The sequence below is a fragment of the Pleurotus ostreatus genome (assembly GCF_014466165.1).
Source record: "Pleurotus ostreatus strain PC9 chromosome Unknown scaffold_6, whole genome shotgun sequence".
Classification (NCBI taxonomy): Eukaryota; Fungi; Basidiomycota; class Agaricomycetes; order Agaricales; family Pleurotaceae; genus Pleurotus; species Pleurotus ostreatus.
In genome coordinates, this window is record NW_023503161.1 from 2,657,364 (window position 1) to 2,673,172 (window position 15,809).

General features: G+C 53.9%; 3 protein-coding genes across 3 annotated transcripts; 2 read left to right on the plus strand and 1 right to left on the minus strand.

Annotated features, from left to right (window-relative positions):
* Positions 1 to 237: 237 nt before the first annotated feature.
* PC9H_009044 (uncharacterized protein) lies at positions 238 to 628 on the plus strand (the record flags this gene model as incomplete). Its single annotated transcript, XM_036778551.1, has 2 exons — positions 238 to 573; positions 626 to 628. 2 exons carry the CDS (start codon positions 238 to 240, stop codon positions 626 to 628), a joined length of 339 nt encoding a protein of 112 aa, XP_036629979.1.
* A 6,556-nt stretch (positions 629 to 7,184) lies between these two features.
* On the plus strand, positions 7,185 to 9,696 carry PC9H_009045 (uncharacterized protein; the record flags this gene model as incomplete). The annotated part of the gene is made up of 7 exons (XM_036778552.1): positions 7,185 to 7,194; positions 7,290 to 7,335; positions 7,400 to 7,699; positions 7,747 to 7,884; positions 7,933 to 8,042; positions 8,093 to 9,273; positions 9,331 to 9,696. The coding sequence occupies 7 exons, from the start codon at positions 7,185 to 7,187 to the stop codon at positions 9,694 to 9,696; spliced, it is 2,151 nt and encodes a 716-aa protein (XP_036629980.1).
* Positions 9,697 to 10,317: 621 nt separating this feature from the next.
* Positions 10,318 to 10,950, minus strand: PC9H_009046 (uncharacterized protein; the record flags this gene model as incomplete). Its single annotated transcript, XM_036778553.1, has 1 exon — positions 10,318 to 10,950. The coding sequence occupies one exon, from the start codon at positions 10,948 to 10,950 to the stop codon at positions 10,318 to 10,320; it is 633 nt and encodes a 210-aa protein (XP_036629981.1).
* Between the last annotated feature and the right edge of the window lie 4,859 nt (positions 10,951 to 15,809).

The window sequence follows — 15,809 nt, forward strand, 5'->3', positions numbered from 1 at the left end:
CCTACAGCCACAAATTGTCCCTGATAAGTTAAGACTAAACAGAACAGAAATGAGTGTTCCCTCGCACGAACAAATCCTGAGACGGCGAATAGATCGTTAACAGATTTGTTAACAGATCAGGTACAACAACGGAGTGCAAGATCTTGCCTGGTTTGTGACTTGTTTGAGTGGTCACAACGCACCGTCACCACCCCAACTCCGCTTGTCCTTTCTCTCCACCACCACTACTCTCAAACAATGTCTCAGACAACTTCGAGCCAGAAGGAAAACGAACTCACCAACGTACCGACTGGTGTCGTGGGCAAACGAAAGCGTGGCAACCAAGGAGACTTCAAGGGGGAGCGCCTTCAATACCTCAATGACATGCTGCCTCAATACCGGGAGGCCTCAAGCAGCGGCGCCGTCTCAACCTGGTTTACAAATACGTTCTTTCCCAATTACTTTCGGAAATTCCCTTGGTTCATTCCTGCGGAGGACGACATACCTGAGGCGTTCAACATTGCTCTTGAAGAATCAAAGCTCACTCCTGAAGTCGCAAACATGAAGTCCGATACCGTCAACAGGCTAGTCAAGGTTCGTTGTTTATACTTAGATAGCACTGGTCACACACTAATTTAACGTTGAGTAGAAAATCAAGAACTGGTTCAACTATCGTCGAGCTTCTTTAGGCTTGAACACGAGCAAGGATCCTTGGGGGCCATGGCTTGATAAGCTCCGTAAATCCGACCGTCCTCGACCACAACGACTCAGGGATTGTGTAAGGGGACACTCCTATTTTCCCCTTTTCCCCCTGTCCCGTCCCCTTCCTCCTCGTCCCTTTCCTCTTTCTTTCATTCCCTTTCCTTTCCTTTCGTCCCCTTTCCTTTCCGCTTCCCTTCTGTTCACTCCCTTCGCATCCGAGCCTCGTCCGGTGACTCCGAAGTCTTCCCGCGCTTCGGACGCCTCGGACTCGCTCGGACTCGTAGATACACTTCGGGGCTCGTCCGGGCTACCTCCATCTTCCTTTCCCACTTTGTTATTCCTTGTCCCCACTCCCCCAGGTCGCTGGCACGGCTCCTGTACATTCCCCTTCCACTTCATTATCACATGCCCCCTCGTACCTTGTGATATTCGTTCGTACCTGTGGCTGGTGTACTGTACAGTTACCCTTCATTCCTCCCACGCTACTACAGTATATACTTCGCTTCCTAGCATGGAGAATCCCCATCCTGTTCTCTTTGGATTCTCCCTCTGCTAGGTGAGCAGCTCTCTCATGTATTGCAGTTAGTCTTATTCATCTCTTTGGATTCTCCCTCTGCTAGGCTTGCACTGTGCGGCCATCTTGAGGTTGCCCTTACAGCAGAACAGGATCTCTCATCCTGGCACCAGAGCCCTACGGAAAACGTCCTGCGCCACTCCGGACTCGTTCCCGACGTCTCTCCGGTTTTGCGGACATTCCGGACGCTCTCCTGCTACTCCCACCCACCTCTGAGGACCCAAGGAACTCCATCCCTCGCCCCCCTGACGACTCCGAAATGCCGGGCGCCTCCAGCCAGATCCCGCCATCCGAGCCAGTCGCTTCAGGACCGGGCTCCGAGACGTTGCAGACCTTGTGGGCTCAGACGTACGAACACCAAACCCAAATCACTTCCATCCAGGATACACTTGCCCGAATTGAAGGACTCCTCTTAACACCCCGTCCGACCACTCCGAAAACGACCCGGGACTCCGAGCTGAGGGGCACCGAAGCCTCCCAGCACGCCCCGAGTCGATCCGAAATCGCCCCGCGTTCCCGTTTGAAGCCCGCCTCTCCCCCGATCTTCGACGGAAACCGCAAGGATGGTCGCGCGTTCTACAACGCGTGCTCCATCTACTTCCAGCTCTGTCCAGACCACTTTCCGACTGAGCAGGCCAAAATCCTCTGGTGTCTCTCCTTCTTCCAGAAGGATCGCGCCAAGGAGTACGCGGACATGGTACTCCGGAGTCCGAAGGATCCGTACTTCAAATCCTGGGCCGCCTTCGCGACCGAATTCCGGACTCGCTTCCTTCCGGATCGGGAACGCGAAGCCGCCATGCTCAAGCTGGAGTCCACCCGATACCACCAAGGGCGTCGGACTTTCCAGGAGTACCTCGACGAGTTCCGGGACCTTGTAGACCAGTCCGGATACTCCGAGGGCTCCAACATCACGATGAAGTTCCGCCGCGGACTGGACTCCATCATCCAGAGCCGTGTTGCCGAGTCCGCAGACTGTCCGGACGAGGATGACTTCGAAGGATGGTACAAGGCAGCGCAGCGGGTTGCTGACAACCGTGCTGCCAACCAGTCCTTCCACTTTGGCATGCACTCTGGAAACTCCGGACACTCCGGATCCCTCGTCCGACCAGCAGCCAGCTCCGGAGTCGCTCGGACTCCTGCGGGTGTACTCCCCGCGCCTCGGACTCAGCTCCCGCCTCTGCAACCCCGCTTCCAACTTCCGCCTCCTCCAAAGGCTCTCTCACCTGGCGTCCCCATGGATGTTGACCACACCCGCTCCCGGCCCGCCGCTTCGCAGCTCTGCTACCGATGCGGCAAACCCGGTCACATGTCCCGTGAGTGCCCACTCCGGTACGACGTCCGGTTCATGACCACCGAGGAGCGGATGTCCGCCATCGAAGATCTCCTGACCGCGGCCGATGTTGTAGAAAGTGCGGGGACCTCGGAAGGAATAGACGATGAGGGAACGGCCCCGGTTGAGGAATCGGACACGGCGGATTTTGTCCGGACCAACGAGTGATCAGTGCGACCTCGTTGGTGAATAACCGATTTGCTTGTCTTAGCATAGACGAAATAGACGATTCCTATCACTCCGATGATTCGTCCGACGCTAAGCAAACGACTCCGGTCACAATCCGCACACTCCGAAGGTTTCGCCCGCAGTGGGAACGGCGGCTACCCAGTAGCTATAAGATCTCCGCGCTGCCCGGCAAGCTTTACCTAGATATACCCGTTGAAGTGCTGAGCACGGATACACAACACAGATGCACCCTGCAGGCCCTGGTGGACTGCGGAGCCACCGGAGTCTTTATGCATCCGCGCTTTGCGGATGCTCATGGTTTCACCCGGCGCAAGCTGTCCGCTCCGATCCCAGTCTTCAATGTTGACGGATCACCAAACGAAAACGGATCCATCTCCGAAGTCGTGGACCTTGTACTCCGGTTCAAGGATCACACGGAACGGATGCTTTTTGCGGTCACTAACATCGGACGGCAGGACATCATCCTCGGATACACCTGGCTTCGGAAGCACAACCCCGAGATTGACTGGCAGACAAAGGAGGTGACTATGAGCCGCTGTCCGTCCGGATGCGATACCTGTCGGAAGGAGTTCCGTCATGACAAGCTGACCCGACGCAAGGAGTCCGTACGACTCCGGGAGTGTCGTACGGGTCCGATGCCAATGGTCGAGGAACTGCACTCGGACGACCTCCCGCAGCTTCAGGACTGCGAGGATGACGACGAGGACGATGAGGCCACAACTCCGGACGACTCCGAACTTGAGAAGGGGGACCGTATCTTCGCAACCATTCCTCCTCCGACTCCGGAGTACCTTCGGAGTCTTCGGGAAGAACACGTCCGAGCTTCGGAGACGGTCTCGCAGCGCCTCGCATTGGCTTTCCAGCGCAACAAGCCCCACGATCCTCGGAACAGCGCAGTCCCGGACTTCCTCCAAGAATTCGAGGACATCTTCGCCAAGGAGTCCTTTGATGAACTGCCCATGCCGCGCCCGTGGGATCACGCCATTGAGCTAGTGGACGGAGCGGAACCGACCTCTACCAAGTGCTACCCGCTGTCCCCCGCGGAACAGAAACAGCTGGACGAATTCCTGGAAGAAAATCTCCGGACTGGTCGGATCCGCCCCAGCAAGTCGCCCATGGCTGCCCCGGTGTTCTTTGTTAAGAAGAAGGACGGATCGCTCCGCTTGGTCCAGGACTACCGGAAGCTCAACAGCATGACGGTCAAGAACCGGTACCCCCTTCCGCTCATCTCGGACTTGGTGGACAAACTCCGGAACGCTCGCTACTTCTCCAAGCTCGACGTCCGGTGGGGTTTCAACAACGTCCGGATCAAGGAGGGCGACGAGTGGAAGGCCGCGTTCCGGACTACGCGTGGACTCTTCGAGCCGTTGGTAATGTTCTTCGGACTGACGAATAGCCCATCTACCTTCCAGACCATGATGAACGACCTCTTCCGGGAGCTCATTACGGAAGGTGTGGTCATTATCTATCTGGATGACATTCTGATCTACACCAAGACGCGCGAAGAGCATCACCGGGTCCTCAGGCGTGTCCTAGAGATCCTCCAGCGGAACAAGCTCTTCCTCCGAGCGGACAAGTGCGATTTCGAGCAGACCAAGGTGGAGTATCTCGGAGTTGTCGTCTCTGAGGGTAAGATCGAGATGGATCCCGTGAAGGTTTCTGGAGTCGCGGACTGGCCAACCCCTCGGACTCGGACTGAACTCCAATCCTTCCTCGGGTTCGTCAACTTCTACCGCCGCTTCATCAAGGACTACTCGCATATTGCCCGGCCTCTCTTCGACCTCACTTGCGCAAAGGAATGGCAGTGGAACGACTCCGCTCAATCCGCATTTCTTCGGATCAAGGAGCTGATCACTTCGGAACCTGTTCTTGTCTTTCCGAAGGAGGATCGGCCATACCGGGTTGAAGCGGACTCGTCGGATTACGCTACGGGTGCGGTCTTGTCGCAGCTGGATCCGGATGATGGTAAATGGCATCCTGTCGCATTCTACTCTAAAAGTCTACAGGCTGCGGAGCGGAACTACGAAATACACGACAAGGAGATGCTTTCAATCATCCGGGCGCTCGAAGAATGGCGGCACTACCTTGAAGGCGCGGAGACTCCGTTCGAGATCTGGACGGACCACAAGAACCTGGAGTACTTCATCAAGGCCCAGAAGCTCAACCGCCGTCAAGCCCGCTGGTCGCTATACCTCTCCCGCTTCGACTTCACTCTCCAGCATCGTCCGGGTCGGACAATGGGTAAGCCGGATGCTCTCTCGCGCCGCTCGGATCACTCGGATGGTAAGGATGACAACAAGGACGTGGTTTTACTTAAGCCGTCTTACTTTGCCGTCCGTGCCACGGGTGTCACTCTTGAAGGGGAGGAGAAGGATATCCTCACAGCTATCCGGACCGGAGTGCGGAATGCGAAGTTTGAAGATGCAGTGGCAAAGGCGGCAGAGGAGTTGAAGAAGGCCCAGGGCAGTCGCAAGACAGTCCGAAGCGCGGAATGGTCTCAATCGGACGGACTCCTGATGTTCCGGGGTAAGATCTACGTTCCGGACTCACCGGACTTGCGTCGGACCATTGTAGCTCAGCACCACGACACCAAGGTCGCAGGACACGCCGGCAGGTGGAAGACCCTCGAGCTCGTTTCACGCAGCTACTGGTGGCCCAACATGTCCCGGTACGTCGGATCCTACACCCGCCATTGCGACCTCTGTCTCCGGACGAAGGCCCAAAGGCATCCGCCCATGGGTGAACTCCATCCGCTTCCCATTCCGGATGGACGCTGGGATCGCCTGAGTGTTGACTTCATCATCGAGCTTCCGGAGTCCGATGGGTTTGATGCTGTCATGAACGTGGTCGACTCCGTAAGCAAACGCGCCCACTTCATTCCGACTCACACCACAGTGTCTGCCCTCGGATCCGCAAACTTGTACCTGCAGAACGTCTGGAAGCTGCACAGACTCCCTCGGTCTGTTGTGTCCGACCGGGGTCCACAATTCGTCGCAGAGTTCACCCGAGAAGTCTACCGGATGCTCGGAATCAAGCTGGCTGCCTCCACTGCGTACCACCCTCAGTCCGACGGACAGACGGAACGGACCAACCAGGAACTCGAGTCCTATCTCCGGATCTTCGTCGGAGAGCGTCAGGACGACTGGGCTCGCCTCCTGCCTATGGCGGAGTTCGCGTACAACAACCGGGTCCACGCGTCGACTCAGCAGTCACCTTTCCTCCTAGATACTGGCCGACATCCTCGCCTCGGGTTCGAACCTCATCAGCCACCGTCTCGGATGGAGTCCGCAAACGAATTTGTACATCGGATGAAGTCTGCAGTCGACGAGGCTCATTCCGCATTGGTCAAGGCTCAGGACGACATGAAGCGCTACTACGATCAGCGTCGGACTCCTGCTCCGGAGTACCAACCGGGTGACAAGGTTTGGCTGGACTCGTCGGACATCAACCTTGCCCGACCCTCCCGGAAACTCGGACACGCACGACTCGGTCCTTACAAGGTCGTCCGGAAGGTTGGCAAGGCAGCGTACCGACTCCAGCTCCCTGCGGGCTTATCCCGTCTCCACCCCGTCTTCCCTGTGGTCAAACTCTCTCCCTTCGTCCCGGACCCCATTCCGGGTAGACGCCCTGTCGCTCCGCCACCTCCACAGCTCGTTGACGGAGAAGAGGAGCATGAGGTAGAAGAGGTCCGGAATAGCAGACGGTTCGGTCGGGTCCTGAAGTACCTGGTGCGTTGGCAAGGCTATGGTATTGAGCACGACTCCTGGGAGCCCGCAAGCAACCTCCAGCATGCTGCCCGGAAGGTCAAGGACTTCCATGATCGTCATCCGGATGCAGTACGCGTACTCCGGACGAGTCCGATGATTCCGACGACTGCTCTACCTCTCCGGATGACTCCTGCAGCACTGGACCAGTCCTGGGAGCGTTGGCGTAGTCGGAAGGCCCCGGGCTCTGCGCAATCGTACTTCGACATCTTCTCGCAGCAATCCGGAGTTTCGGGGTTGGTGAATTCATGGCGCGGCAGGCAGGAATCTTTGCGCCGGGTCGCCGCAACCTTGAAGGGGGGGTGATGTAAGGGGACACTCCTATTTTCCCCTTTTCCCCCTGTCCCGTCCCCTTCCTCCTCGTCCCTTTCCTCTTTCTTTCATTCCCTTTCCTTTCCTTTCGTCCCCTTTCCTTTCCGCTTCCCTTCTGTTCACTCCCTTCGCATCCGAGCCTCGTCCGGTGACTCCGAAGTCTTCCCGCGCTTCGGACGCCTCGGACTCGCTCGGACTCGCTCGGACTCGTAGATACACTTCGGGGCTCGTCCGGGCTACCTCCATCTTCCTTTCCCACTTTGTTATTCCTTGTCCCCACTCCCCCAGGTCGCTGGCACGGCTCCTGTACATTCCCCTTCCACTTCATTATCACATGCCCCCTCGTACCTTGTGATATTCGTTCGTACCTGTGGCTGGTGTACTGTACAGTTACCCTTCATTCCTCCCACGCTACTACAGTATATACTTCGCTTCCTAGCATGGAGAATCCCCATCCTGTTCTCTTTGGATTCTCCCTCTGCTAGGTGAGCAGCTCTCTCATGTATTGTAGTTAGTCTTATTCATCTCTTTGGATTCTCCCTCTGCTAGGCTTGCACTGTGCGGCCATCTTGAGGTTGCCCTTACAGATTGTCAGTATTACGAACGCACGGAGCCCTATAAGTCAAAGGTTGCCGCAACGCTGGACGAGGAATGGCCGACACTAAACCTGCACGAAGACTATCGTTTGGCAACACGGAACAAGATCGCAGAGAGACTGCTGCGTGCGGAGCCGTCGGACGTTCAGGAGCTCATCAACAAGGAGACGCAAAAGCAGTACGATGACACTCTGAAGGCATACAGCAAGGGGGTCTGGACTGAAGATGTTACGGATCCCGACGAACGTGAAATGTGAGTACTAGTATCGGCTTCGGAAGACTACGCTTACTTGCAAATAGGGCTATCGAAAGTATAACGCCGACTATTCAGCCCCTACTTGACGGAATTCGTGCAATTACTGGCCTTTACATCGGCTTCTTTGCTGTCGGCATGCCTAAAGACAAGGAGGTCAGCCCAGAAAAGCTTCGGGCGGTCTAGTGAGCTTCTCCTTGCTTACTCTACGTGGATTAACTGATCCCGATAAGCCTTGGTGCCGGAAAATCGAAGGACGAGAAGTCGTTCCCCTCCCTCGATCCCAAGGGATTCAAGCAGGCTATGAAACTCTTTGTTCGATTTGCGCTAACCGCTTCCGGTAGTAAGTGCTATAGCTTTTTCAACTCTGTCCATTATCACCACATTACACAGATGGAGCAGAAGCGGGCTCCTCCAATGAGCAGGATCTTGCCGACTTACTGCCTACTTCGAATGTTTGGACGTCGCCAACGCCAACGCCTACCACCTCTCCAACCAAAGTCACCGCTGCCACTGGGCCCGCCAAAACTCCATCACGCCACCCTAGTGGGCCTCAAATCACTCAACCTAGGCCCAAAGCCAATGCAGTGGCCCCCACACGTGCTGGCCGGGCTTCATTATCTGACGAGGCCCTCCTGCAGAAAGCAATCGACCTTGCGGAGTGTCGACTTGCTGATGCTGGAGTTGACGTTGGAGAAGATGGTGTTGGACCCGAGCTACTGGAGGATGTAGCCAAACTTGCGCCGTCGGCACAGGAGAAACGAATCAAGGAACTTGCCAAGCTTTCCAACTACGAGCTCCAGCGCTGCAGCAACATTGCCCGCAATGAGCGGCTTCTTCAATCACTAGGACTCAAGGACCACGGCCTCTTTGACAAACAAAAGAAGCGGCCTCGAGAGCCATCCACACCTCCTGCGGACGACGACGATTATGCGCCAGACTCAGGCGTGCCCAACTCAGGCCATGAATCAAAAAGATTGAGGCCGGCCGCTCCCCCTCGTCGATCGAATAGAGGAGGCAAGTCAGCTGCAGCTCCTGATAAGGACCATTCCCTTCCCAATCCCACTACTCCCCCTCGTCGATCGAATAGAGGAGGCAAGTCAGCTACAGCTCCTGACGAGGACCACCCCAATCCTACTTCTACTCCCACTCCCCGTCGATCGAATAGAGGAGGCAAGGCGGCATCAGCTCCTGACGAGGACCATCCCAATCCCACTACTACTCCCACTCCTCGTCGATCAAGCAGAGGCAAGGCAGCATCAGCTCCTGACAAGGACCAACCCCATCCCACTACTCCCACTCCCAGCCTGTCTCGTCCAAACTCTCCTCCAAACGACCCGCAGCCTGACGATGACCCCAACGACGACTCCACATCTGAGGCAGGTGGCAATGATCCAGCGCCTGCATTGTCTCAATCCGATGACATTCGACCGGCATGGTTCACGAAAGCCTACAATGCATTTACGGATGCCGAAAAGAAGAACCGGCACCACAACGAGTACTACGGGCCTAGATGGACATCCCTTCTACAGGCTTGGGAAACCGTAGAGGCGCTAAATAACTTTCAGGCAGGGGTGAGTAACAGCATATATATTTCTCCTGCAGGTGCTTATTATTGTTAACGAGTACAGGACGTTAAACTTCCAGATTCATCCACACGGCCAGCAGAGGTAGCCAATTGGATCAAGTCGGCACGCTACTACCACAGAACCCCGGCCAGCCTTACCGATGTTGATGTGTTCGCCAAGCAGTGGTGGAAGTGGTGGGCTGAGCTCAATCCAGATTGGTGTATAAAGGCTCCCGACAGAACGTTGCAGAAGGCTGGCTCAGGGGATTGGGAGTCCATGTGTGCTACTGGGCACAAGGGTATGATCAACGTCATCGTTTGCTTGTGGTGGTGGAGGGGATTGACTCCTGAGACATCCCCTGCATTGAAGAGCTGGAACAAGGCCGTTGCGGACGTTACTTGGGCGTTGCACCTGGAGCAAATGCTGTAAGATCATCATTCTATTCGTTTGCCTATTCGTTTGCCTACCATCTGCCCACCTTCGACTCCTATTCCATTGCTACATTCTGCTCACATTCTGCTCCATTGCTGCATTTCGTTCTATTGTCTTGTTTCATTCTGTTATCTTGTTTTGTTCCCGTTCCGTTCCCGTTCCGTTTACATTGTATCACAATCTAATCATGACTTTGATCCGTGAGAGATCTGAAAGATGAGAAAATAAGATAATCACACTGAGATAATCAAGTACTAGAAAATAAGATAATCACTCTGAGATAATCAAGTACAATCAGAGATCATTGATTATCCTTAAGATTGATTAGATTAAGCATGGAAACATCGCAATAAGCATTAGCAACTCAGCGCGCCTATAAAGACCATAATGCATTACGCAGCGCGCCTATAAGGGCCATAATGCATTACACCAGCCAGCCCTGGCAAACATTGTAATGGACCTGCAACCGCGGAAGGGAATTTAATGCATTGTTCTTACAGCATGAGCTGGCCGGGCATAAGATAGATAGCGTTTTGTCGGACTCAAAGTCAGGGGAGTCAGCTCGCAAGACGTCGTCGTCGCAGCCGGCCTGGCTAACGCTCGTGATCGATTTCCGGTTCAGCCCCGTGCTAATCCTGAGCGCTTCCTTCTTGATGAACGTCGCGAGTCGGAGGAGAGACTGCGGGGACTTGGAGGAGTAGCAAGAGTGTGGCGTAGATTTCCGTTCTGATGATCATCTGGGCCTGCAGCCAACGGTGGGTCGCTCACGGTGGTAAGGGCGGTAAGCTTCAAGTCAACTTGCTTGATTTTCGTCTCCCATTCCTCGCTTGCCTTGGCCAACCAAGCACGCTCCTCAGACCACTCCTTGCGCATGCTACTCCACTGCCCATCTACATTCTTCTTCCAGTCCGTCATTAACTGCTCTAGCGTCCCGTTCTCAGTATCCGATTTTGCCAGCATTTGGGCGTCCCTGGCCGCAAATGCAGAGGCAACGACAGCTGTGGCAGCTGAGATGGAGGCGGAGATAACCTCTTCCTGTCCGGTCTGAGACGTCTTCACTTTGTCCTCTAGCTTGACAACTTTTGCTTGTAGGTTCAGAATGGTAGATTGAGCCGCATCGTGCTGAGCCTGGATGTGACAACTCGGTTCCCGATATGGATATCCCCTCTCCCCTGTTTCAGTGTCCCTATTCCTACCCACATGCTTTGAACTCTCGTTCCTCCCTTTCCCAGTTATTCCGCATGGACTCATAGTCTGTTTGTATCTATTATGGTCTCTCGATAGTTACAGTATAAATACCTGGGTTGTATGTAGGTATAGGGCAGAGTCCCCAGAAATACAAACGGTTAATCCTTTCAACTTGACGGACTGACTCTACCCCCCTTTTTTCCCGTGTACGTGACCGTTACCGCAACGCTCCGCGTTACATATTTTTGAAAGCTCCCCCACCGTTCATCAACACCGACACTCGCAAGAGTGAACAACTTTCCCGACGCCTATAGGTCCCCCCCAGTTTGGCCCACTGGGAATCCTCGGCTCCTCCACCTCCATAACCGCTAAAACCTTTACACTCAATTATTATTGATCACCGATAAGTCCTCCCCTGAAAAAAGTTTTACTGATCATCAGATTAGATTAAAGCATGACATCGCGTATCCCTACGTCGTCAACCAGACGCTACCCTCTGCGTAGCCAGACCACCCTAGAAAAAGGGAACCCCAGTGAGTCAGATCTCACCGATTCCGGCGCTGAAACCGCGCCTGTAGATACCCAAAGACCTGTGTCAGCAGCGTCCCGCCGAAGTTACTCGGACGTGGCGGCTGCATGCGATCCGGCTGAGACCTTTGGGCCAGCCACCTTCCTCCCTAATGAACCGGATGCCGGGGATGACGGGAGGAAGACCGCCGATGGCGAGGAATTCGCCAACAACGGTGTCCAGGGACAAACCCCTGATGATGATTCGGGCTGGATACCAGTAAACCGAAAGAACAGACGGTCGCATAGCGCTTCCTCTGTAGATAGACGCCGCGATCTTGATAATGAACAATTGAGAACGATAAATGCAGCTTATGAGAATCTAAGTAATAAGCAGAAGGAAAGTCTGGCCCAAAGGCAGGCTCAGATTAGTAAGGACCCTCAAGCCAAAGGCCGAGGTGATAGACTTCCAGGACCTGGACACGACAACCCACGGACTGCGGCCAAAGGGAAAGTCGCTGACCCCACTAACTGGGGTGACGTCGACTTCGGAGACGACGACTTAGACCCCGAAGCACAGGCTGAGGCGTTCAAGATCTGGAAGACGGCGAAGAACCTAGGGCCGGCCAATGATCAACGTCAAGCTGGACCCTCCCGTCGTCAGACCACAGCCAGACGGTTGCCCCCTCCGATTGTAGATGACGATCGGGAATATCTTCGCCAACGACTAGCGGAACTCGAAAGGGATAACAGGCATCTACATGAACGCCAGAAATCCCGGACCCCAATGACTGAGGGTATACGAGCCCACATCGCGGAGACAACCGTTGAGAGACCTAAGACCAAATCCAAGTCCGCGACTAGAACTCGACCCAAGAAACAAGACGCAAAGTCAGGATTCCTTCCGAGCTCGCAAATACCCCCCAACAGCTATCTGGGTAGGGCCCTGAACTCGGTGGAAGATAGAAGAGGGTCTCGCAAAAAGGAACGAGACCCCTCGAGCGGAGACGACTCGAGCTCCTCGTCCAGCGATAGTGACGATTTGTCTGAGAACTCCGATAGCACAAGTAGTGACTCCAGTAGCTCGGACGGAAATGATCGTTATAGGCATAGGCGTAGACGTAAATCACGCAAATCAAAACGCAAGTCTAACTTGAAACCAACGCCGCCTGAGACCTACGACGGCAGTGCCGATTTAACGTTGTTTTATCGATTCGTAAGCGATGGAACCGCTTACCTGAAGGAAGGCGGTGTCCGACGAAAATACCGTGTTCGAAAACTTGCTGCCTATCTCAAGGGTCGTGCATACGACTTCTACCTTCAACAAGTCTCCATGAGTCCAGGCAAATGGAACCTAAGGGACTTCTTCGAGGGACTCATGAACGCCTGCTTCCCGATCGACCTTCTTGAACAGACTCGGATGGAGATCGACAAGCTGTGGCAGCGTGAGTTGAGTGTTCGCGACTATTCGGCGCAGCTGAAACAACACTACGACGTCATTGGTTCTATAAGCGAACAAGAAAAGGTGGTTAAATTATGGAACGGTTTTAAACCAGTAATCCAAGCCGAGCTATATCGAGAAAAACTGAACCCTAATATATCCACCTGGGACGAGGTTGTAGAAAGAGCCGAACTCCTTGAAGTGGTTGAGAATGCCAGGCTTGGGCGCAGCGGTTATCGCGCTGCCCACGCTGTTAACTCCCCTAACCAGGGTAGCCAACAGGGTCGTTCCAAGAAGGGTAACAACAACCCCCGATTTGGCGACAAGCGGAGTCAAAACGCGACACCGACTGGCTCTAAGGGATCGACTTCGGGGAATCAGACCCCGGTGACTCCTAGAGATGGACAGAAACCCACCGGAGGACGCAACAATAGCGAAAGACACCCAAAAATTCCCTCCCAACTATCCCCTAAAGAGCTTGATGAGCTAAGAAAGGCAGGCAAATGCTTCCATTGCAAACATGTTGGTCACCTATCGAAAGATTGCCCGTCAACCGACGCCATGAAGAGCCACGGAAGTAAACCCCCTGGAATCCCCTCGCATGCCCTCGGTATCAACTTTGAAGAGCATGAGGCGCTGAATACCGAGGAAGACGGCCCCCTACAAGAGCTCGATCTTGGGGCGATTGGATTACAACCCGAACCTGGATTCTCCTGGGCAGATGACGTTGAGGAAAAGCTCCCTCTCCCGAACGAATCTGATGACGAAGGCTGCGACAGTATGCCCGAGTTGATAGATGTGGACCCCGAAATGGAAAGTGAGGAATTTCGGGTACCTCACGTAGTCCGCAGCTGGAATACCCAATACATGCCTCTGGGGGACCCGGTAATAAAGGCCCAAGAGGCACACCTAGACGCGGTCGGACTAGTTCTGGGATACCCCGGAGACGACGACTTTCCACGCTTGCGGCTCCCCAAGGACGATCATTTCTACGACGAACGATTCTCAATCCTTCGCATCTCTGAAGGAGAGTGCGCCGTCGTAGATAAATGGTACCCGAAGCGCGTACCGTTGGTGATGGATGCTAAGAAATTGATTAGTACCACCCAAGCGGTGTCCTATTCTTACGCGCTCCTCTGCTGTGAGAACTATGGATTTTCCAAAGCCGAGGCGGATTATTGCCGCAAGGCCCTACCCATTGAAGATATTTATGCTGAGGCCGGGAGGATACATTTAGAGAGCTGGGTCCCTTATCTAGGAGACAAAGACATAAATGTCTTCAGCCAGTATGGGAGATTCTCTGTTCAACCCTCGCCAAAAAACCCCGCGACCTACACGATCCAAGATAAATATCGGGCCTTTACGTGTGAGATCCCTAGGACTCACCTTCGGAATCCCAAGTTTGATCTGCCTAATTGGTATACCAAGAAGTTAGCTACTAAAACTCTTGAGTTCTTCCACACGCTGGACGTGATACACAACGAAACTGACCTAAAGGATCTATTCGAGCCACCCGATAAGGTATTGGTTGTGGGGGAATCCCCGAACCAATACTGTTTATGGTACCGAAGTGCTTGCTTTGGAAACACGGCCCAAACCAACGACGAACACCTGTTATGGATACGGAAAGTCCGTCGTTGCCGATTTGATGCCACCGGACCTATGCCCACAGTTATTGAGCTCAACGGTCAACAGGTCGAAAGAGGAACATATCCTGCCTTGCAACGGAATGCTTCAATAACCCGGGACCCATCAAGAGCAGTCCCGAAGCCGCTAGTGGTAACTGTTAAGGTGAATGGTCACCCAGCCCGTGCTTTGATCGATTCCGGATCCCTCGGCGACTTCCTATCGACCACCTTAGTGGATCAACTGGGGCTGAAGAAAGTGCAATTAAGCACCCCCTTGGCGTTGCAGCTGGCCGTTCAAGGCTCTAGATCCCGAATTAATTATGGATGCCGAGCGACCCTCGAATATCAAAATTCTAACAGTGAGAGGTACTTCGACGTCGCCAACATTGCTAATTATGACATTATCCTTGGTACGCCCTGGATGTTTCAACATTTAGTAACTATTGGCATTAACCCACCTCGTGTGGTTGTAGGATCGACTCACGCAGTTCCCCTTAAAGGTCCTGAGGTCACGAAGCTCTCCTCGCGATCGATGCGGGTGGTAGAAGATAATCTTGAGAAAGCTCGGGAACATCTTCGTGAGTACGCCTTACCCCTATGCAAGAAAGCCACTGACACTCCGTTACCCCCGCTTCGCGCGATCAACCATACAATACCTTTAATCAACCCGGACAGGATATACTCCTGGCGCCCTTCCCGCTGTCCAGACCCCCTCCGCGAGCAATGGAACGATAAATGGAGGGCGTACACCGCCTCTGGACGATGGCAAGTGACCAATTCCGGGAATACTGTACCCATGTTGTTGATATACAAACCAGGCACCACGCTATTGTGTTGCGTCTTCGACCTTCGCGAAAGGAATGCCAACACCAGCAAAATGACATCGCCGCTGCCCGATATCAAAGGCATTCTTCGTCGAGTCGCCAAGCACAAGTATGTGACTTCGCTGGACGGTTGTGACGCTTATGAACAAATCCGAATAGTTCCTGAGCACGTTAATCGTACGGCCGTTACTACTCCTAACGGGAATATGATCAGCTTAGTTCTCCAACAGGGCGATTGTAATGGACCTGCTACGTACCAAGCATTAATGAACCACATATTCTCCGCTTTCATTGGCGTCTTCATGGATGTATATTTGGATGATATATATATCTATTCGAACACCCTGGACGAACATATCAAACATGTTAAATCAGTGATTGATATATTAAAACGAGAGCTCCTGTACCTTTCTGAGAAGAAAATGAGGTTCTTAGTGAGCGAACTAAGTGTTTTGGGACACGTCGTAGATCAAGACGGCATTCGGATGGACTCCAACAAGGTCGACTCCATTGTAAACTGGA